The sequence below is a fragment of the Rhodnius prolixus genome, unplaced genomic scaffold, assembly GCF_049639745.1.
Source record: "Rhodnius prolixus isolate KJV_2025 unplaced genomic scaffold, Rpr scaffold_15, whole genome shotgun sequence".
NCBI lineage: Eukaryota > Metazoa > Arthropoda > Insecta > Hemiptera > Reduviidae > Rhodnius > Rhodnius prolixus.
In genome coordinates, this window is record NW_027411605.1 from 7697587 (window position 1) to 7720085 (window position 22499).

At 32.5% G+C, this 22499-nt stretch overlaps 1 protein-coding gene and 1 non-coding gene across 5 annotated transcripts in view; both read left to right on the forward strand.

Annotated features, from left to right (window-relative positions):
* LOC141455032 (polycystin-2-like) overlaps positions 1–22499 on the forward strand; it is a 55010-nt gene that overhangs the window by 29004 nt on the left and 3507 nt on the right. For 2 of the 4 annotated variants that reach the window (XR_012459108.1, XM_074129846.1), the window contains exons 5-18: positions 1314–1427; positions 1766–1831; positions 1901–1969; positions 4726–4790; positions 4879–4989; positions 6639–6790; positions 8198–8329; positions 8475–8599; positions 9479–9697; positions 12388–12459; positions 12536–12719; positions 14026–14262; positions 15729–15818; positions 15931–16086. Coding sequence is in view for 2 of the 4 variants with exons in the window: in XM_074129846.1 (XP_073985947.1) it covers positions 1314–1427; positions 1766–1831; positions 1901–1969; positions 4726–4790; positions 4879–4989; positions 6639–6790; positions 8198–8329; positions 8475–8599; positions 9479–9697; positions 12388–12459; positions 12536–12719; positions 14026–14262; positions 15729–15818; positions 15931–16086 (1792 nt within the window). In the remaining 2 variants the exon portion in view is untranslated. The remainder of the gene's footprint in view (positions 1–1313; positions 1428–1765; positions 1832–1900; positions 1970–4725; positions 4791–4878; positions 4990–6638; positions 6791–8197; positions 8330–8474; positions 8600–9478; positions 9698–12387; positions 12460–12535; positions 12720–14025; positions 14263–15728; positions 15819–15930; positions 16087–22499) is intronic. The other 2 variants (XM_074129847.1, XR_012459109.1) reach the window with 2 other exon arrangements.
* On the forward strand, positions 14798–14943 carry LOC141455044 (U4 spliceosomal RNA). The gene has a single exon (XR_012459115.1). It is a non-coding gene; the product is annotated as a U4 spliceosomal RNA (small nuclear RNA).

Here is a 22499-nt window from a genome sequence, read left to right on the forward strand (position 1 = left end):
CCAGACTGGTAGAATGAAGGTGCCAAGTTTGGGAAAAGTGAAAATATTGATAGAGAAGAGGCACCAGCTAGGCGGAATAAAGATGCATTGGTCCGATTCTGGTTTAACCATTGGCAATGTTTGGTTTTAAAAATTTAATCTCTCAAATTTTGATTAAATTAAAAAATTTAATCGTCCAAAGTGATTAAAACTAAATTTGGAATTTAATTCAATCAATTAAAATTCTGATTATTTAATTTTAATTTTAATCTTAATTTTTAGTTATGATTAAAAATTTTAATTGATTAAATTCCGATTAAATTAAAAGTGAATTTAATTTTAATCAACTAATTTTGGCCGATTAAATTTTTTAATTTTAATCATGATTAAAATTAAATTTCGGTTTAATTCAATTGTTTTTTAATTGATTAAATTTTTGCCCAACTTTGTCTTAGACGTTGCCTGATGCCAATGGTAGGTGTCCTGCCACGTCCATTGTGTGTGTAATAGATGTTAGATCGAAAAGGTTATCTGCACTTCTCAAATGATACATCACTATAGTCAATTGTTTTTTGAGTGGACGGTCCGTTTATGATATAAAACGCATTTTACAAACATACTTTCAGGCAGCGTTATCCGTTCGCAGCGCTATCGTACAGCCTTATCTTTCGACAGTGGTTACTTCCGTCCCTGGTTCTGAACCTGAACTGTGTTGACAAGGATATTAACGTTATGATTTATTTTATTCCAGTTTAAGCTTAATTCCGGCCCCTGGCATATGCTGAATTTGGATCCAAGGCGTCCAGTTTGTCTTCTTTTTTTAAGCTTCTTTTTTAATAAATGCAATATTTTTTAACAGAAATGAACTTAATTTAATGTCTTGTTTGCATATAAAACTTTCTTCACATTACAAAGATTTTAATACATTAACTCCAATTTAAAGAGATATTTGCTTGCACCAGTATGAAATGATGTGCAGCTACAGAAATCGAACAACAACCAAAATAACTTCCACATAAACAGTTAGATAAAATAATATACTTGATGCAAAGTTCAAACCAGACTCTCAATGAATGCTAATAGAATAATTTTTAACTAAGGGTAAGGATACTAGGAGGATTGAGTTAAAACTATGAATGTCTGGAACTAGCCCTGTTTATGCCCTTGGTAGATAGAGATAGTACTTGGAGAAGTACGTCAACACTCAGCTTTGGTATGAAGCGATATGCTGTTTTTTGTTTCTTGCAATATGCTATTAGATTTTTCTGCTATTTATCTGATTTTATTATTATTATATTGTTTTTGTTTAATTTTTTTTAATCTTAAATTTTCAGTGAACGCTCTAGCGATCCAATGTTCGGTAAACAAGTAATTGAACCAAAACAAGTTTTCACCAATGAAAGAACGTCGGAGAAAAAAGAAATTCCAGCAGGTCAACGTACGTCAAGGTATTGATGGTTGTGTGTGAACTACTGTCATGTAGAACATACGCAACTAGATTTGAACGGTATTAAGTTCCATAAAACTTAGCTATTCATTATAACTGCAAAACTTGAATGAGATTGCTATGGAATCGAACACGTATCCTATCGACGAATTGATATTCAATCAACTGAGAAAAAACAAACAAAAAAAAGAGCTTTATTCAATAATAACTACAGGATTCCATACACAACTATCCTATTTTGAAATCAGAATAAGAAATTGATGCGAAAATTTGATGCGATTGCAATATTTTTTTTTTTAGAAGTGAAAAAAGCGAACCTTTAATTTTGTTCTATTTCAGACGTTCTCAAAAGAGATCAGCTATTCCAGAAGATTCTAATCCTACTGTCGAACAGCAGACTCCTGGGTGTGTTCAATTTACACCATTTGTACACTATAAATAGTTTTATTTACTTAAAGGACTTTATGTTTACAGGCGAAGATTGCAGCAATGTTCGTGCGGTGTAGCCACAAGAGATTCATTGAGCAGAAGTTCGCAAAGAAGGTAATCAGATAATTTTTAATTTCTAGAACGGCGGTACGACAAAATCTTTTTTTTTTCCTCAACCCAACTGTTTCAAAAGTTAAATTATAAATTATATTTTTATCTTCTTAAAAAACATTCTTCTTTAAAAGTTATGTATAAAGACTAATTATAAAATTATTTAACTGATGTGTGTACTCTTTATAGTGGATCCAGATCAAATGCTCAAGATAATGTGCAACTGAGTTTATTGTCTGCAAAACAATACATATTTTTACAGATGTAAATTAATGCTTAAAATATTAACAATAATAATGGTATTTACCACATTTTCTCTCTTTTTGAATCCAAACCAAATAACCAAATTAGCCAGCAAATTAAACATTCAAGTCTAAGGGCCGGTTTATCAATGCTCAGTCAAGTTAAATTTGACTAATAGTTTAGTGTTAACTGCAAGTTATGTGTTTATCAAGGCAAGATAGCTAACAGCTACACATTAACTGTTAGTCATAGTGATCGTTAAAGTAACTGACAGAATTTTTGTCTGCTAAACATAACTAACAGGCTAATTTGCTTCATGTCAGTTTTAGGTAATGTATATATATCACTAAAATTCAAGCGAGCGGAATAAAATAACCAATCGGGAACGCACAAATTTAATATCCACAGTACCAACCCACGTCGAAACGAGAGTAACTTACAGTTACCTAACTAACATTCAACAATGTAGTGGATAAACGGAGAGATGGGTGACTAGAACAATAACTTTAAGCTAACTCTTAACTTTCAGTTATGTAGCAGTCACTTTTAACTGAGCATTGATAAACCGGACCTAAATACTCTAATGTTTTTAAAATACAAAAACCACATGTTGGGCTCTAAAACCAGGCTCTATAAAGTGTTGGACCTGGTTATAGTTATCCCAACGCTCTCTAAAGTAGAACTTATTTCCTGCACTAACACCTTTGCCTTCTAATCAACTCTCGTACTTAACTTTTTTAACTTTTTTTTTCCCAGGAGATTAATTATAGTTTCGACTATATAATTACAGTCATAATTGAGCCGTTCACTAATCAACTCGATTAACTCCATAAAACAAAGTAGAGATATGCGACGAAATAATGTACATTGTTTTTTAAAATTTTGTTTATAATATGAATTCAACTAAATTTGCCCTTATCATTCAGAGACTGCTACTGAATTTGAGTTGAATTCTTGCAACGATTTACGATAGAGTACGGAGTTTATCAAAATGGCTTCTGAAATAAATTACTTATTATTTAATGACCAAACAAATTTTGTCTTTCAACGATGTTAAACTTTATTATTTGGGACATTTATTTTAAATAATTCAGTACCCCCCGGAAGTACACAACATACAAGTCCATTTTTTCAAAATTTATTTTTTTAATGTTTCTGATACAAAATTAATTTTTTTATTACCCAACCATCACTTATGGTGCATCTATGTTACTTATTGTCCACCAAAGATTTAAGCAAAATAACTCCCTTGGGCTTATAAGTATGAAAAAACTCTTTCATTTGCTCTTCTGTAGAAAATTTAAAATGTGACAAAGTGTTGTGTACGTCCGGGGTGCGGAATTATAAAAGCTATGACCAGGGGTGTCCTGTTAATTACTTTTTTACCGGCTTATATAGACTTTAATTTTTTGAAATATTTTTTATGTACCAATAAGGATTTAGTAATAGTGCAATGACGGTAAACGTGACATGACGTCGTAGTTAGTTATTTTAATAGCCAATCATGCAATGCAATAATAACCACATACAAGAATTACATTTACATAAATTGGAGAATTCAGAGCTGGATCTGACCTCCATGCGACCAGAGGTAGACAATTGTATTCACGTAATTTTTTTAATTTTTTTTTTTTTAACATATCAACCCAATTTCATTAAAACAGAAATCATCTTTAGTTCCGGAACGCGTTCCTGTCCAAAAAGGAAGTACCGGAACGACGTTCCGGAGCGTTCCGGCTCGAAGACACTACTGGCTATTACTGAACCAAGTGCTTTGACAATTGAATTTAAGATATTTCAAAAAGTGGAGTTAATCGATTTGTGCAGTGAACAGTTCAATTATTAATGTAACTAATAAGTGCAGACTAAATCAGTCACCTTATACGAATGTCATAAAAATTACATGCATGTTTTTAAGAGATAAAAGCAGTTAAAGTTTGTATACTTGAAAATACACCAAATATCTAGGTCTTAATATTTCTCTTCTTAGTCGACAGATCTCTATGAAATGTGGAACACTTATATACTATATCGGTCTCAATATAGAGTGAATTATTAATTCTTACCACATACGTAGTTGTTTAGAAAACTTTTCTCCAAGTTCATGACACAGCTACAATTTTACTTTCAATTTCTCACTTGTCATTCATTACGTCTCTATGAAATGATGAATAATTATGTAATACACCAGTCTTTAAGCAGGAGTAAAATATAAATGGAAACGCTTTAATAGTTAAGGAGATATTAGCTGCTAAATTTTTCAAAATGTAACGGATTGATTGAAACTGATAATTCATCAGTTAATTAAGAAATATTGATCACTTTTAGAGTGTATCAGTCTCTAAGTAGGAGTAAAATATAAATTATGATGTATTACTTTTGGAGATAATGACAGCTAAACTTTTCAGAGCAGTTGACACTGAGTGGAGCCCTTTTGTCAATTAAAAATTTGAAGCATGACTTACTTTGTTTTACTCAAATCCCAAATAATTTCAGTTTTTCTTTTCCTGATTTAGCCTCCCAAGAATGCTATCCCATCTCAGTGTAGATGAAGATTCCAGAAAGGCGCGGAAAACTCGAGGTAACTGTTGTAATTAAATAATGATTAATCTTATTATTTTTGTAAGTTTTAAAATGAATTCCTTGGCTAATACTGATTGATTGTACAGGCTGGAACACTTGGGCCATAGCCAGACACAAAGTTGGTCCCAAACGTTTCATACGAGTCTGCTTCAGGGAGCTTATTTTGTTTTTATTATTCCTTGCTCTACTTACCTTGAGTTAGTATTTTTATTATTTTTATGGGCCGGATACAAAAGTAATGTCGCTGAATAGAATGAGAAAAATTTTGATTTGAAACCAATTTTAATGCTGAATCTTACCCAAAATATTTTTACATTTTCTAATAAAGAAAACAGATTATATAATATTTTTTGACTTTTTTCAGCGTACAACCTTCATACATCCTTCGTCGACCTTTGGAACTTTTTCGGAAATGCATGCTATATCGAATAATTATTGAATTGAATGAATGAATTGGAATGTTTTCTAAATACTTTGTTATCTTTCGTGTCAGAAAATTCTCTTCGTAAATTTTTGCAGTGACGTTTATCATTGCTTTACTACGCATACTTTTGCATTGCTTTGTCTAGTTTAAGAATTACAGTGAGGTGGTAAATGAAGAGTAGAAATTATTACTGAATATTTTACTATTTATGTTTGGCACAAATTTTGGTTTTAATTAAAAACTAATAATAATGAATCGTGATTTGACCCTATATATTTTACATTATCAACAATTAGAATCTTCGTGTTTGCTTGGTAAAATGTTTGAAGGAAAAAACTTCAATATCCTAATGTTTCTTTTTTTGGAAGGTTGAAGGGGTATTAACGAATACGTCATTGCTGAGTATTTGTTTCTGGAAATTAAATAATTCTTTTTAAGTAATTTCCTCTATTCTGAGATTAAGATCGAAGTTTTATTGCGTAACGATTGGCGAGTTCAACCTTCATAGATAGTGTCCACACGCTACTAATTGAAACCTTCAAGCACTGTCTCCTATAGTAATTTTTGCAATTGCCATTATTTGCAATATATCATTTATGCATGTAACTGAATGTGATTCGAATTAGGCTATCCTTCATTCAAATCATTCTTGTGGAAGTCCAAGAGATCTCTCCATTCATCCTTGGTAGACTAATTTAATTAAAAAAGTCCAAGTTGAATTTCAAAAGTTGGATCTGAATTTTAAAAGCAATATTCCGAATCATCTTTAAATATTCTGATTCTAACTTGTAATGTTTACATATAATGCGTAGGGTTCGACGAAGATTATTTCAAACGAAATCAAATTGACCTTTACTCTAATGAAGCCAGAGTAAGCAATCGAGTTTCAATTTGAAAAAAATCGGGTTTTAATTTTTTGTTTTTGTTTTCGGAATTGACTTGAAATCGATTAAAAGCCTTTACACTGCATTTTAATACTAATTATTCTGACGTAATCCAGTAGTTTTTTATATCAATTATTTCTCTTTAAAAAGTATGTATGTGACTTGAGAGATCTGAGTGTCGGGTTGATGAAAGAGAGTTGGAAAAGAGGAAAAGCTAAAGGGCTGGCTGGCTGGGGCTGGGGCTTGCTTTTACGTCATTGTTAAAACATTAAAATTTACATTATTGAAAGTGCACTTTATATACATTACTTTTCGTCAATAATTTATTATATTATCTTATTAACACTTTTTATTATTCAACTATGTTCAAGAACTTGTAAGTGCAACAGCCATTGTTATCCTGGACTCGAAAAATTGTAAATTTTAAGGTAGTTGAGAGATTAATTCCCAGCAATATTACTTTTTGTGAGCCCAAATTGTTTATTTTTTAAAATATTATTCCAAATTTCATGAAAACTTAGTTATTTTGAAATTTCAGTAGTATTAATAGATTTGGACTTTCGCAAATACATCCGATGTAAATTGATCATGGACAGTTTCACCAAAACATTGTACAAAACAAACTTAACGTCGGTTAATTCAACTGGAAAGATTTATTATACCATGGAGAATATCCCGGACTTGTGGGCTGTAAGTATTCTGCTATGTACATATTGGTTTCCTTCTAGAGCTGCGATCGTACAAATATATTTTGAAGGACCATGGGGTAGTTATTGCTCATTTAGGGAGGGGGGAATTGTGAACATCCACAAGACCACAAATCTTTTTGGTTTTTCTTCAATCTTAAATTTTTACATTTTCTCTTATTAGTAAATGTTTTGAGTTTTGACTGTTATTAAACGTTATTGGTTCCCTAAATAGTGGGTTTAGGATCTAGTCTAGGTAGAACACTTCAGTCCAAGATAAAAATCGTTCCTTTTACTTCGTTCGAGCACTCCCCATTCATTCGCTTTAAGACCTCCCGAGATCTAATAACGGTTTTTCCTTAAAATGGTCTCTGTTTATGAGTGAGTATTTGAGCACTAAATGAAAAGCAAAAAATTGCAAAAAGCTGAAACTTTAAATTTCATTTGAGTATTCCCAACTGTCATGAAAGTAACTTTTATTTTATTATAAACCTCAGAAAAATCTGCCGTCGGCAATAGCTCTTGACTAAAATAATTTTTCACTTTCTTCATATTTACTCGAAAATGCTTTTGCTGTTCTCTTTAAACTTGGTACATCACATCTTTATTTCTTGGTTTGAAACACTAATCCGGAATTCATTTATTACACTTCTAAGAGAGGGGGTGGATGCAGTTTTCTCTCTAACGTCCCATAGCAATGTATGGCATCGATTCTTGGATACTACTGTGGAAGGTAATAATTATTGCAATAATCTACTTCGAAGACAATTTTTAATTGAATGGAATTACTGTTGGCATTATGGTTTCGTGAAATTTTCTAAAAATGATCCTACGATTTTGTTCGGAGTACTATTTGCAAACGAACCCAAGATATTTCTTTATCTAAATATAAACTATGTAGAAAATTCGTTTCCAGTTTTAAGGTGGATGAGGATAGGATAGGAATCAAGTATTATTTTGGGCTCCAAGGGTTCGATATGTTCACGTACTCCACATGTGAGTACATACCGTTCAAGATAAATTATCTTTAATAGGAGCAATTAGATTTGAGTTTGATTTTAGAGTAATCAACCGTTCTAAAAACCATAGAATGGTTTGTAACAATTCATTTTTTACTGAGATTAAGATTGAAGCAAACTTTTAAATTAGAATCTTGAGTGCTAAGATAGACTCGATTTCATGTTTTCAAGTTTCCATCGTTCCAGTTTCATTTGTCAATCGCTATGAAATAAATTAACTGCTGGCACCCTATGTAGTTTCAAGGGTTAGAATTAGCCCCAACACATCAACTTCCCGGGGTGTTAGGGAATTATGGTAAGAGTGTTAGTAGTCTTAGAATGAGTGCTGCTCCTTTAGCTGTATTAAATTGCCAAAGGCACTAACAAATTAAGTCAAATTTGTCATTTTGCAGTACTTGACGCACCACTTTGCGCCCTTGATTACCTTGTACCATGTAAAAAATACAGATAAGTCGAAGTCGAAAGGAAATTTAGCACCTTTAATAAAGAGTAGCATTACCATGGGTCCTGCCAGAATCAGACAGGTAAATAACTTGTACTTTTGCCCTCTCAGTCCTATTGCTCTCCAAAGTGATGAAAAAAAAACCTGCTTGGTTAAACTCGGAAGACCTCATACAGATCATCTTGCTATGCCTTGCCTGTTTTTATGCCGAAACTCAATTATTTTAGGTACGAGTGGTCAACAGCTCTTGTGCAGTACCGGATGTATTCAGTGATTGGTACAAGTTCTGTTACACTTATTTTAATTATAAGTATGAGGATAAAAAATCTTTTGGTCCAAGTGAAAATAAAGAGTAAGTACTTTATTAATATCTTTTTTTCATTTCTTAAAGTTTTTTAAACTCGTAAGTTTTTTTTACTAAATATTAGTTGGCTTCGATATAGGTTTATATTACAATTTTACATACACGCAATACTTAGATTAGGTGCCTCTTCGGACCTAACAATAACTTCTGAGAAAACCAACCCCAAGTGCAACTTAATTAGATAAATATCTAATCGATTGTACAGTTTTTGAGATTTTCTTAAAAACAACTCATGTGATTTGCTTAAAACTTGGTTTGTTAATTGCATATAAGTACATAGTTCTTTAATATGTTTGCAGATCATTACACAGTCGTTCCAGTTTCTGCGTTGTTCGAAGCAGTTTCTTTCGCCGATTTATCAACTCGTTCGTTGCCCCCCCAATGTGACCTGGCACTATGTAAAATTCATTGGTTTCTGACTGAGTTTGGCCCTCTCAATAGATTATAATCTTTGAATTAAAGGATCCAGGGCAAATACATCCTACAGAGCAGATATTATGCTTAATGAGTCATCAGTATCATTACTTTTCTGTAGTTCTCATTCATTCACCATTTGCAGGTGGAGCAATGAAAACTCTGGGCAAAGCAAGATTCCATAATTAGGTCGTTTATTTCGCTGAGTATCCTACCCCCTCTTGCCGAAGTCTAATAATATTAAATACGAATTTTCTGCGATTTTTTTTTTTAGTCTTGCTGGTGATTGATACATCCGTTCATACCTATTTCTAAAATATAATTTTTAACGCTCGGGAAGATCTATATATCGGTGCAATCGAAAAACTGCACGATTCCAAAACTTGCTCTTACCTCTGCCAAGATTTATGTTCATCTCTCTCATTTTATTCAACCAAATGTGAATGTTTCCAGATGGTCCTGGAGGAAAACTGATCAAGTGCTTTATTATTTTGGAAAAATGGCAATGTACTCACCTCATGGATATTACACGCAAATACCCTCCCATTATGATGCTGCCAAAGTTCTGCTAGCTGATCTGGAAAAACGGAGATGGATAGATCGAGCCACTAGAGCAGTCTTCATTGACTTCACCGTTTACTCGCCGGATGTAGATCTTTTCTCAGCTGTTAAGTTAGTTGACATTTTTACTTTGTTAGAAACACGAAAAGTAACGTTCCATTAGTTACAAAACCTGAATGCTTTAATAAAAACGTAATTATTTGTAACTTAAAGTTTAAAATATTGTTTTTACATGAGAAGTTAGTCAATGAATATCTCCTGATTTGGGGAAGATCTATTTAATAGGTCAGTAATGCACTATTGATTTAATCGCTGATTAGGTGGTAGATCCCTGATTTGAATGCTTTTGCTATAAACCTCTCCAACAGATTGGCTACACAAAATGATTTTCGAGCCTCGGCACGTAATGACCCCACTTTGTGCAGTTTTTATTTCTGAAATAATTCTGGTGAGAGACCACATGTTATGCTTTACAAATATCCTTTTTTTTTCACGTTAAGCAGTTGAATTTAATCGAGTAAATATTATTAAGAAAAACAAAACATTGAAATAAGTATTTTAAAAAACGAATTGGATATTTTCAAGGAAACTAACAGTAACTTTACAAATAACCGAGGAAAATCGCAAAAGGCAAATGTACATTAAACTGAATTAACAATAATTGCGAAAGCTCCTCTGCACATACGAAACTTATAAAGAGGTTAATGTAATGAACTAATATATTTCCTAATTTCACATTTTATAATGTAATATTTCTCTTTCTAGCTTTGTCTGAAGTACTTTTAAACTTTATTCAACTTGTTTTTAAGGTAGATCTCAACAAGGAGAGGAAGAGAGTTTATTTTCGAGTAAAAAGTTCACCTTCAAATTTGAAAGCTGGAAAATTTTGCAATAAATATTATAACAGTTTGCCATCTTTCTCACAAATCGCACTGATCTTACTGGTGTCAGTTGAATAATAATTATTAATTACCAGCATTAGGATATCTCAATTATTAGAAGATAGCTTGGTTTGAGATAACTATTTTTTTAAATTAAGCTACTCCTCTGAAATACTGAGTGCATTACTGTTCCATAAAAGGTTTGATTGGAAATTGGTTGGTCTTTTGCATATAAAGAAAGATAGTGATTATTCATTCTTATACTAAATCAGAAGGGATGAACTTGACGGAACGTGAACTCTGCTGTAACCATAAATTGCTGCCTCCAACCATAACTAGTAAGGTATTTTAAAGGTCTACTAGGAGCAATTTGAAGATTTACCTACCATTTGAGTATAGCATCGATTCCAAACTCCCTTAACCATTTGCGATCAGTTTCATATTCATATTCATAAGGGCTAAATTAATTCACAGGTAGAGGTTTTTTTTTAATTAAATAAACGCTTTGGACAGACTCAATCTAACGGTGACCAGCTACTATTTATAAACATGAAAATCCTTAGTACTTAAAATAGCTACTAACATGAACATTTTTCTACTGTAAAATGGGAACGGAAAAGTCACTGATTCAAACGGCCACATTAGAGAAGCGTAAAGTGATTAGAAGCGCTAATGCCCTCAGTAATCGATGCGCCAAAAAAAAAAAAAAAAAAAAAAGAAGAAGAGGTGTAGAAGAATTAACCTTCCCACGGGCGCAACCGGTTTCTCAAGCATAGGGCTCTGAAAATGTGGGTTACCCACTAGAATTCGGGAGGTTTCACGGTGAATTGATACCTCTTAGTACCTTCCAGCTTAGCCCTTCATTTAACTGTCATATTTTTTATTTCAAATAATGGACTCACAATTTTACAAAAACATAAAAGTTGTAGTTTATATATTTGTTATCACTATACAAATTTTAAGTATAGTCCCAGGAATTTTCAATCAATTCAGTAAAGGAATACTTCCGGTAGACCGATTTAGATTAAGACCTTATTCTGGCGTACTCTGTGGGCACCTAAGCAAAATATCAAATTTGGGCTTCCTGCAATTTTTCATTTTTGAGTTAGGATGGATACAGATAGAAAGGCTGTCACATACGTACATACATACCCGGACTATTTTGTAAAAAAAAAAACACTTTTATTTGATCTGACTCAGAGGATCTCAACACGAGCATTTTCACTTAAAACTAAAAATCGAAAATCTCTACAGTTACATTTCCTTAGGAAATGGATTAGCTGAGTGGTAACGGTGCATGGTTAGCGAATAGTGAATTCCAACGCAGAGATCACGTGTTCGAAACCAGTTACTGGTCCCTTAAATTTTCTTTTCCTAGAAGCTATATATTTCGCTTTCCGACGATGGACTGTGATGTATGTAACAAGAGAACATTGCCTGGAGGCCGGCAGTGCACTGGAAAAAGCTCACCAGTAGATCACGTGCCATAAATGCAAAAATAAGTACCTTCTTTAAGCAGAAAAAGAGAAAGTAAAAACAGTTTAACAGGTTAACTTGAAAAAATATTGTTATTAAATCACGGTGGCTACCCCAGGAAATATCCCAACACCCTTGGCCTTTTGCACTAAAAGATAAAGAAATATTCGTTAACATATAACAAGTCCATTTTACAAAACTTTACTGTTAAAAACAGATAGTACTTTCCCTAAAAATCTGGCTGTTATATTGCGACTGAACTCTGCACGTTTAGATTTATTCACAAAGTATAATCTTTGTGAGCACATAGTTTTAAAATTGCTGATTCTTTAATACGATTGTGCATGACTTTTGATTGAAATAAAGATTAATTTCTGCATTTTTCATCAATGGATTGTTTTTTTTAAGATCGACTTACACTGACAAAGATCCTTAAATTAACAGGTTAGTGATGGAGCTGCCGCCTAGCGGGGGAGTCTTCCCATCTTCAAGATGTTATTCTATGAAATTAATAAGGTGGTTTTATTTTATACCATTTGTAGTTATTGATAATCCAAAAAACATATTTTTTTAAAGTCTATATTACTTGTAGCCCCGAGGATTGGATGGATTTATTTAAAAAACCGACAGTTTTGAAGTTTTTATACTTAATTGTTGGAGTTTTATTTGCTGCTTTTATACTTTATTTCACACTGATAGTACTTTGGGATGTCTGTTATTTTGGCTGTTCATATTTACTAACATTCTGGGGATTTCTGGATGTCAGCATTCTTTTTGTAAGTATGTTTAATCTGTTCTGCATAGCCTATTGTATAGTAGGATGAACTTTTTGTGTGGGGTATAAGGATTTGTTCTTTACGAGATAACCGACTAGATTAGTCAGTCATTGCCATACCAGGTCTTTTCTGAATAAAGAATTGACTAGGATACAGTGATTTCATGATATCCTCAGAATCAATATTGCCATCAGCTTTCCTTGTTATTGCCTATATAGTGAAGGACAACGTGTTAATAATAATATGGCAATAATTTCATTGTTAAAATGTGTAGTTATTAGTTTGTCGTAAAGTAGGTATAGAATATAGAAGAAATACTCGATATCATCACTAAAGGCGCAACAAAGTTGCGAATATAGATTTCAATACAAATTCGCCCATAATCACTCTCTTTTTACTTTGCTGTACCAGATAAGTATCGCAATCATGTCAAATTTGAAGTAATTAAAGTTTCGAATTCATTTTGGAAATTATGGTTTCGACTTCGATTTTGTAATGGAATATTACATGGATTTGCTTGTTGAAAATAATGATAAAATTTATATTAATTAAATTACAAGTTTCGTTGTAATTGACATTGTTGGTTAAATTTTTCCTGAGATCAATATATTCAATTTTGTGCGTATGAAACTTCTTTGATCGTTCTATTTGACAGCTAATATCATGAGTTCTACACTGATAGTATTATTTCATCCCAGTTACATTGAACTCCGAGACACAATTTCTCTAAAGTTACTGTTGTTGACTCTAATTAAGTTTAATTAGTCTTGTAGGTTCAGGTGACTGTTCAGGTAGTCTGAAGCCATTAAAGATTTCTTTTACTCAAGGAAGTTATCCTTGCTTTAATATCATTATTCTGATAAAATTTCATACTTGTAACACTTTCAGTAAGTTTTCTTAAACATTCTATCAAATAAATTTGTAAAATTTTCTACAGGACAGTTTTAATTCAGCCAAATTTTAATTAATCCTTTCCTTTTTGTTCAGTTTTCTTACTTCAATGAATACCCAAAAAACATTCAAAATAAATTCTAAAGAAAATGAGAGCATAGAACTTTATAATTGAGGAAAGAGAAATTGTGTAATAGAGAAATCACTAATTCTTTTGTAAGAGTTAGTCGTGTAATTTATTGTTTACTCCAATTTTTTTACTTTAGTAAGAGAATTCAATTTTATGTATTCCAATAAAATTAACACGATCGTGGTACTTCTTACCTCATGTATTGGAAAATAAAAATATAGCACTTCAAATCAGGTATGTTTCTTATTCTGCCATTTTTAAAATCCGGTGTTTTTTATTTTACAGCTTATCTTTGGTACATTAGCAATGTTTTGTGCAAAAGAGAGTTACAGCAAAAATGTTTTTTCAAAGTTGGCAGAGGGTGCTGAGAAGGACAAACATATGAGTTCAGACATTATGATCGCAATTAGCACAGTGTACAGTGCACTTTTAGGCATACTTGTTATACTTTGCTGGATTAAACTGCTCAAGTTTTTCGCTATGTTTACCAGGGTGTCGATGATGTTTACAGCTGTGCATCAGGTAATCTTGAACCTAATAGTTCTTTTAGCTTTAATAAATGATGTAAAGTAGTAACTCATTAAGATAAACCGCTTCGAAACACATCAGACCATCTTTTTTTTTCTTTTTTCAATCCCACGCATGCTATACACAATTCGTGAATAGTAGAACTAAATTTGTGATTTAAATATTTCGAGTTACTTTGATTATTCCAGTTATCGAATCACATTGGTACAATTGTACCAGTATCGTACAAATTCTATAGGAGTCGAAAAACACATTCAAAAATATCCGTTACAGAAAGGTATGGGTAATTTTCAGATAAAGCTACTTTCTCAAGACAACAAAAATTTATGATTATTAGTTTATTACCGTGAATTTGATAGATTTTTAGCCAATCTTTATTATGGATCGTATAATAAATTATCGAAAGATTTTTGTTGAACGAATGTTCTAAATAAACATTCGTTTTGGGCTCTCCGAGGATTTGTCTGTAACTTAAATGAATAAAATACTTTTATTTACTTTACTGACTGGATCTTTCGTTTTTTTACCTAACCTTGCGCAAAGAGTGGCATTATCTTACTCAATGAAGATCGCCTGAGGTGCGACTATTGCTGCTTGATAACTTTTACCAATACCCCGCCGTGGTAATATGGTTTAGTTTGTTTAATGTGTAACTTTTCTCATTTTTTATTAGAAGACAAGCATTTTTATAAAAAAGGCTAGAACTTTTTGAACACTGAGACAGTATAGATTTGGGGTATGATTTTAGTTATGATCTCTTGCTGTTTGTTGTAAATAAACTTCCTTAACAAACCTTCCTAGCTCCTTCCTATCATCACACATTCATTGTCTTTTCTGGGATTTCGTCTGTTACGCGCTTTCTTTTTCCAAAACCGCTGTGATGCTCAACATTGTTTCTTTTACATTTACAAACCTTCCTTCTTTAACGAAAAAGCTGGAACTGGTACGCGCCCAACTAGAATGACGTAACATATTTTCTCATGGAAATTCACATTAGGAGGGAAAGTTTAGGGTTATGCTTTCCTCTAAAGTATCATTTTAATTTGAATTATACAACTCACCGTAATACACAGATTTCAAGTTCATTGAAAATTTCTTAAACAGAAATACTCTTTTACTCTATAGATTTTCTCAAATGGCTCCTTTAAAATTTGCTTCAAACTTCGTATCTTAAAATCACTCAAATATTCAACTTTTATAGTCTCGGAAAATTCGTTCTGGGAATTGAAGAGGGTACGCTCTTGATTGTACGCTAAAGTATCGTTTCAGTGTGATGTATGTACTTCAATCTGAATGATGTTAGTGACAATGAAGTATGTTTGGAATTGCCGAGTTTTGAAGAAAGTGGATGAGATTATAGCCTCGAGAATGACAGTAAGAAAAAATTGTGGCAGTGTTCACGCGCCATGTATTATGTATATTTTTTTTAATTAAGGAAATTTTTTCCATCAATTTTTCAGACTAGTAAAGAGCTAAAGACACTGCTTTTTATGGGATCTATCTTAATGTTTGGATTTGCCGTCTGTGGCCATTTATTTTTCGGCTTGCAGGTGCGTTATTCGACCACTTTTCACTATATTTTATTATTTGAGTAGATATTTTATTAATTAAATAGTGTTTAAGAAAATGAAGGTCTAGCTATAACCGTAATTGTGTCCATAGGTGGAAGAATTTAGTTCTATCGGCAACAGTTTGTTTTCAGTGTTGTCAATGTCCTTAGGGGGACTCCATTTTTACGAGTCGATGAACGTTGGCAGGCCTATTCTAGCGCCCTTATTTTTACTGTTTTTCATGTTTACCTTTGTTTTCACTGTCTGGGTAAGTCAAAGTCTATTAATTTCTATCTAAAATTACAGTATACAGAAAGTATAGAATAACTATCTGACTGACAGTGAGGCCAAGGAATGCCATCTAGATTGACATTCACCGGTGTCTAATGTATAGTTACCAATTCTTTGAAATTCTAACTTTACTCTAGCTTATTACGAAAGGCGAGTGAAAGCATCAGCTAAAATAGTGGTGCAGGTCTCACATCAGTATTGGCGCCTTCTGAGGAGGCCATTAATTAGCTGAGTCTCGCGGCATCTTGCCCACTGACAGTAGGCACAACCGACAGCAATGCTTGTCCATTAATCATTTTATTCAAGCGCACAAACCATTACCAGAGCTCATGAGTTTTGTAATCGTTATATTATAACTTTTTTTCATTTTTCTTTAAACTCCGATGCTATCTAGTAGAGATGCTATCTCTACCGTTGTCGAACAAACTTTTACTGTTCAAATAAGTTCAAGTAGACTCCCAAAATTGCGGATTTTAAAAAATAAATTACTTGATGTGCAACTTGTATTTTTCTTACCACAAATTTTATATTTGTCTATACAAATGGACGGAGTTCTCATATAAAAATAACAATAATATTTTATAGAGCATATTTATTACACTATGGACATTGAATAAATACAATATACGATATCTCTAAAACTCTAACTTTTAGAAAAAACTAGAAACATACTATAATCAAAATATACTACAAAGATCCCTCGAAAGTATAAAATAATGAATATCTACCTGACCATTTTCAAATAAATTAATATTAATAAGATAAATTTGTTTCATAATTTCTAAAGATAAACTGTCACATTATGTATGATGTCAAGGTATATTGAGGACATTTGTTACTTTAGTTCTGAAGTTTTCCTTATCATAAAATAGGACTACATCTGTTTTGAATTTATGCACGGAGAGTTTCGGAATAATAGCTGTAGTTGAATTTTTTGTGAAAATGTATACAGAATGAAAGCGTGTATATTTATATACAGGGTGTTCATTTTAAGACGGCTCAAATGCATTTCATGCTTAAACGGTTAATCTGAGCAAAAAATGGTAGAGGTAAATAAAATTTGTTGCCCGTCACCTCTAGTTTTAGAATATGTGACTTGATTTTAGATTCCTGTCCGGATACGCGGCTGACGCGCGACCAAAAGTGAGAGTTCGCAGTTGTCCCCCATTTTCATATACACAGTTTTAAAGAGTGTAAAAGTTATGAAAGAAAACGGAAACCGCTAATCGATAGACAGTAGTGCCTTCATACACAGTAGTGCCTTCAAAGGTGCCTCCTCAGATACAAAGAGCACTTGATAACTTCCTAGCTAACCTGGCTTGCAAGCCAGAGGAGGCACCTTTGAAGGCACAGTACATGCTTCACAAGTTGAGTAAAGTGCATTATTTGATAAATTAAGCAATAAGTTTGATCCTTTACATGAAAGATATTGATTACTTAAATATGTGGCAGGAGGTTTCCAATTTTTTTGGTAATTAAGCACAACTCTCCAAAAATTACCAAATAATTATTATTAGAGCTGACGGGCAACAAATTTTTCCTCTACCATTTTTGCTCAGATAACCGTTTAAATATGAAATGCATTTGAGCCGTCTTAAAATGAACACCCTGTAAATATTTCCCGCTATTAAGAAAAATACTATATATATACATACATATATAGTATATACCAGAGTTGGGCACTAAAAAAACAATTAAATTCTAAATTTAATTGATTAAATTTATTTTTAATTTTAATCAGAATTTAATCAGCGAATTTAATCGTAATTTTAATCATATGACAATTATTTAATCAATTAAATTTCAGATTTAATCGTTAATCAAACTAAAAAAATTATGATTAAATCTGAGAATTAAATTGAACTTTAATTTTAATCACCGAATTAGTTCAATTTCAATCGTTAATCAAACTAATTTAATCATCCACTTTTATGGCTTTTCGACCAATGGTTCGAACCACGTTTTGGCGAGGACCTTTTTCTGAGCGTCTTCAATAAATACTTTTCGGTTAATTTTTCTAGACTTGGACTTCTTCATGAGTCTCTAGACGTATATAGGACCACCTTACACTCACATTTAACCATGTAGGCGACTCAATAGACTTTGAAAGGACCACCTTATGCTCACATTTAACCATGTTGGCGACTCAATAGACTTTGATAGGACCACCTTATGCTCACATTTAACCATGTTGGCGACTCAATAGACTTAGATAGGACCACCTTACACTCACATTTAACCATGTTGGCGATTCAATAGACTTAGATAGGACCACCTTATGCTCACATTTAACCATGTTGGCGACTCAACAGACTTAGATAGGACCACCTTACTCTCACATTTAACCATGTTGGCAACTCAATAGACTTAGATAGGACCACCTTATGCTCACATTTAACCATGTTGGCGACACAATAGACTTAGATAGGACCACCTTACTCTCACATTTAACCATGTTGGCGATTCAATAGACTTAGATAGGACCACCTTACCCTCACATTTAACCATGTTGGCGACTCAATAGACTTAGATAGGACCACCTTACCCTCACATTTAACCATGTTGGCAACTCAATAGACTTATATATTGTCTACCTGAAAGTTCTGTCAGTTTTTGGATTAAAACAAAATACACATTTTTCTTACCGTCAATAAACTTTATTAAATAATATAATTGCCATTATTATTAATGACAACTTGCGAGCGTAAGGGCAATTTGTGTATCCCGTTTTTAGAAAAATGTGATGCGAAAAATTGATACAGTGCTTGTTTGGTATCATTCATTTTTAAATTTTTGCCCTTCAAAAAATTTTGTAAAGACAAAACAAATGATAGTCGGATGGTGCTAAATCCGGGGAATACAGTGGATGCGACAGAATTTCCCACCCTAGTTCTTCAATTTTTTGACGAGTCCCCAAAGCAGCAGCATGTGGCCTGTCTTTATCATGATGCAGTATGATGTTCTTCCTATTGAACATCGCCGGCCTCTTTTCTTGGACTGCTATCCGATTGCTGATAATACTTCTCCGAATTGAGCTTTTCGTTCGGTTTTAAAAGCTTATAATGTGTAGGTCCTCGAAAGTCCCACCATAAACATAACATTCTCTTATTCAGAGTCAACGTTGGTTTAGAGGTGGAAGGGCTATGTTTTCCAGGTTCACAATATGCCCTTTTCCTTAAGATGTTTTCGTATGTAATCCATTTCATCCCCAGTTATCATCCGGTTTAAGAAGAGCTCGATTTTGACCTCGAACAGCGGACTTAACACAAATAGACTATTTTCAGAGGGGATATCTAAAAAATAAAGTGTACAGTAACCTTAATCCCTTAGCTTCAGTCGAAGATCTGGAACATCAAATAACTCTAGTCTGCCTAGATCTTGTTTGTTCCATTTGAAAGAAAACTTAGATGGTGTATCTGGGGATATTGGGGTTTAAAAAATGGGTCAATTACTGAAAAAACTAGATTTGATTAAATACGTGTTTTCTAATTTTTTGAAATTTCCCTCCGTTTCAGGGTGGAGCATATAACTCTGGTCACCCTGTTTATAAGTCTAGTGAGTGGTAAACATGGTTAAATGTGTGTGCAAGGAGATCGTATATAAGTCTAATGAGTCGCAAACTAGGTTAAATGTGAGAGTAAGGTGGTCCTATATAAGTCTAGTAAGTAGTAAACATGATTAAATGTGAGTGTAAGGTGGTCTTATATAAGTCTAGTGAGTCGCCAACATGGTTAAATGTGAGTGTAAAGTGGTCCTATCTAAGTCTAGTAAGTGGTAAACATGGTTAAATGAGAGTGTAAGGTGGTCCTATATAAGTCTAGTAAGTGGTAAACATGGTTAAATGAGAGTAAGGTGGTCCTATGTAAGTCTTGAGAGTCACCAACATGGTATATATGAGACACCAGACTGGTAGAATGAAGGTGCCAAGTTTGGAAAAGGTGATAATATTGTTAGAGAAGAGGCACCAGGTAGGCGGAATAAAGATGCATTGGTCCGATTCTGGTTTAACCATTGGCAATGTTTGGTTTTAAAAATTTAATCACTTAAATTTTGATTAAATTAAAAAATTTAATCGTCCAAAGTGATTAAAACTAAATTTGGAATTTAATTCAATCAATTAAAATTCTGATATTTTAATTTTAATCTTAATTTTTAGTTATGATTAAAAATTTTAATTGATTAAATTCCGATTAAATTAAAAGTGAATTTAATTTTAATCAACTAATTTTGGCCGATTAAATTTTTTACTTTTAATCATGATTAAAATTAAATTTCGGTTTAATTCAATTGTTTTTTGATTGATTAAATTTTTGCCCAACTCTGATATATACTATATATATACTCCTTAACAAAAACTTACAGTTTAAAATGTTAATTATAAGGGTTGATTAAACGCCAAAAGGTACACAAATCAGCGAGTACCCAACATTTCATTAATACTTCATTAATAGTCAAGTAATTCTACTGCATTAATTTTCATTAATAAGTTATTTTTTAGAATTTATTAGATGTCACAGACCCTTAAGCTGGCCATTTTCGTCTACAAAATATATGTTCAAGTAGCACTGTAGATTGACTGTAATATCTAGTTATTTATAACAATCAAACTATTAATTACAGGTTAAAAAGAAAAAAAAATATGAGGCTAAAAAATTCAAAACTTTTTTTTATAAAAAACTTACATTAATGATTTTATTTTATTTATTTATTTTTATTTTTAAATAAAAATCGTCGGTTTAAGTTCATTCTTCGATTAAAGTAATTGTTATTGTATGAAGTAGTCAAACGTTTATAATAATAGGTAATAATTATCAGGCTTTATCGCAAATAATATAGTTTTCTTCAATTACATTCTCAATCTAGGTATTCATACCACAATGTTGTATATATGTAATATAAAATAAATAAGATATGCATATTTTTAGGACAGCTAATTATTCTAGGATTTTACTATAAGTAAAATTAGGGGGACTAAATTAAATTACAATTGAGAAATGAATAATTGTTGTTGAATAATCTACTTGTTATATCTGTGTATTATTTGTGCTCACGAATATTTCGGTAAGACGAATTCAAGACAGTAGCCTACTCTAACTTTGTCTTTTTCTACTTTAACATGCATGTACGTATATATGTGATTTATCATAATTATAACAAAAAAATATTATGAATGAAGTGGCCAGCATAAGGGTCTGTGACATCTAATAAATTCTAAAAAATAACTTATTAATGAAAATTAATGCAGTAGAATTACTTGACTATTAATGAAGTATTAATGAAATGTTGGGTACTCGCTGATTTGTGTACCTTTTGGCGTTTAATCAACCCTTATACTTAACATTTTAAACTGTAAGTTTTTGTTAAGGAGATTTTTGTACCTTTTGGATAGATTTTCCTTTTTGTCTATTTTACAAAGTTACATATCTTCTTTACAGATTTTTTTGAAAATTTGGAATAAGCAACTCTATCATTATAACCTAAGAAGGTATTAAGTCGGAACCGTAACTACCACTGGAGAGATCTTTTTATAGAATGATTATAGTTGCATTCCCCCAAACCATCCTCAATAACAATTTTTTTGAAAAAGCGTTTTGAATAACATAGGAAGGTATTTGTACGTAAATAGCAAAATTAAACTGCGATTTCAGTACTTCCTTTTAAGAGGAGTAAGAAAAATAAACTACGATTGCAGTACTTCTCCCTAAAAGGCAAAGAGGAAAGATTTTTTAATCGAACGACAATTCATTGATTTAAATCGGTTCACTCATTGATAATTTGACTCATTAACGATTGCAGTACTTCCTCTTAGTAGGTGTAAGAGCAAGATGGCACTTCACAGCCACGTAGAGGAGCTTTAACCACTTATTCGGGCTGAATTTTATCAAAATCGGACTAAGCGTTATAGAAATATTGGTAATAATAGTTTTAGAAAGGGCCTGATTTGGGTGGGGCAAACTCCCCTCCTTATGAGGCACGGCGTCGAGACTTTTAAAGTGCAAATCTGTACAAAATTTCGATTCCAATGACCCTTCATTCATGAAAATCGGTTCACGTGTCGATAATTTGCAACGATTGCTATACTTTCCCTTAACAAGTGTAAGAGCTGATCGCCGCTTTAATGTTACGTAGGGGAGCCCTAACCCTATCATCCTACCAAATTTTATCAAAATCGGGCTAAGATTTACAGAGTAATTAGTAATAATAATTTTGGTTGGGGCCTTACATAAAGGGGGCTAACTCCTTTCCCATTCGATGTACAGCGTCGAGACCCCCAAAAGGCACATCTACATGAAATTCCGAATCGAATGACACCTCATTCATGAATATCGGTTCACGCGTTTAGGCGCTACATTGTTTACAAAAAAGGTAACAACAAGAAGAAGAACAAGA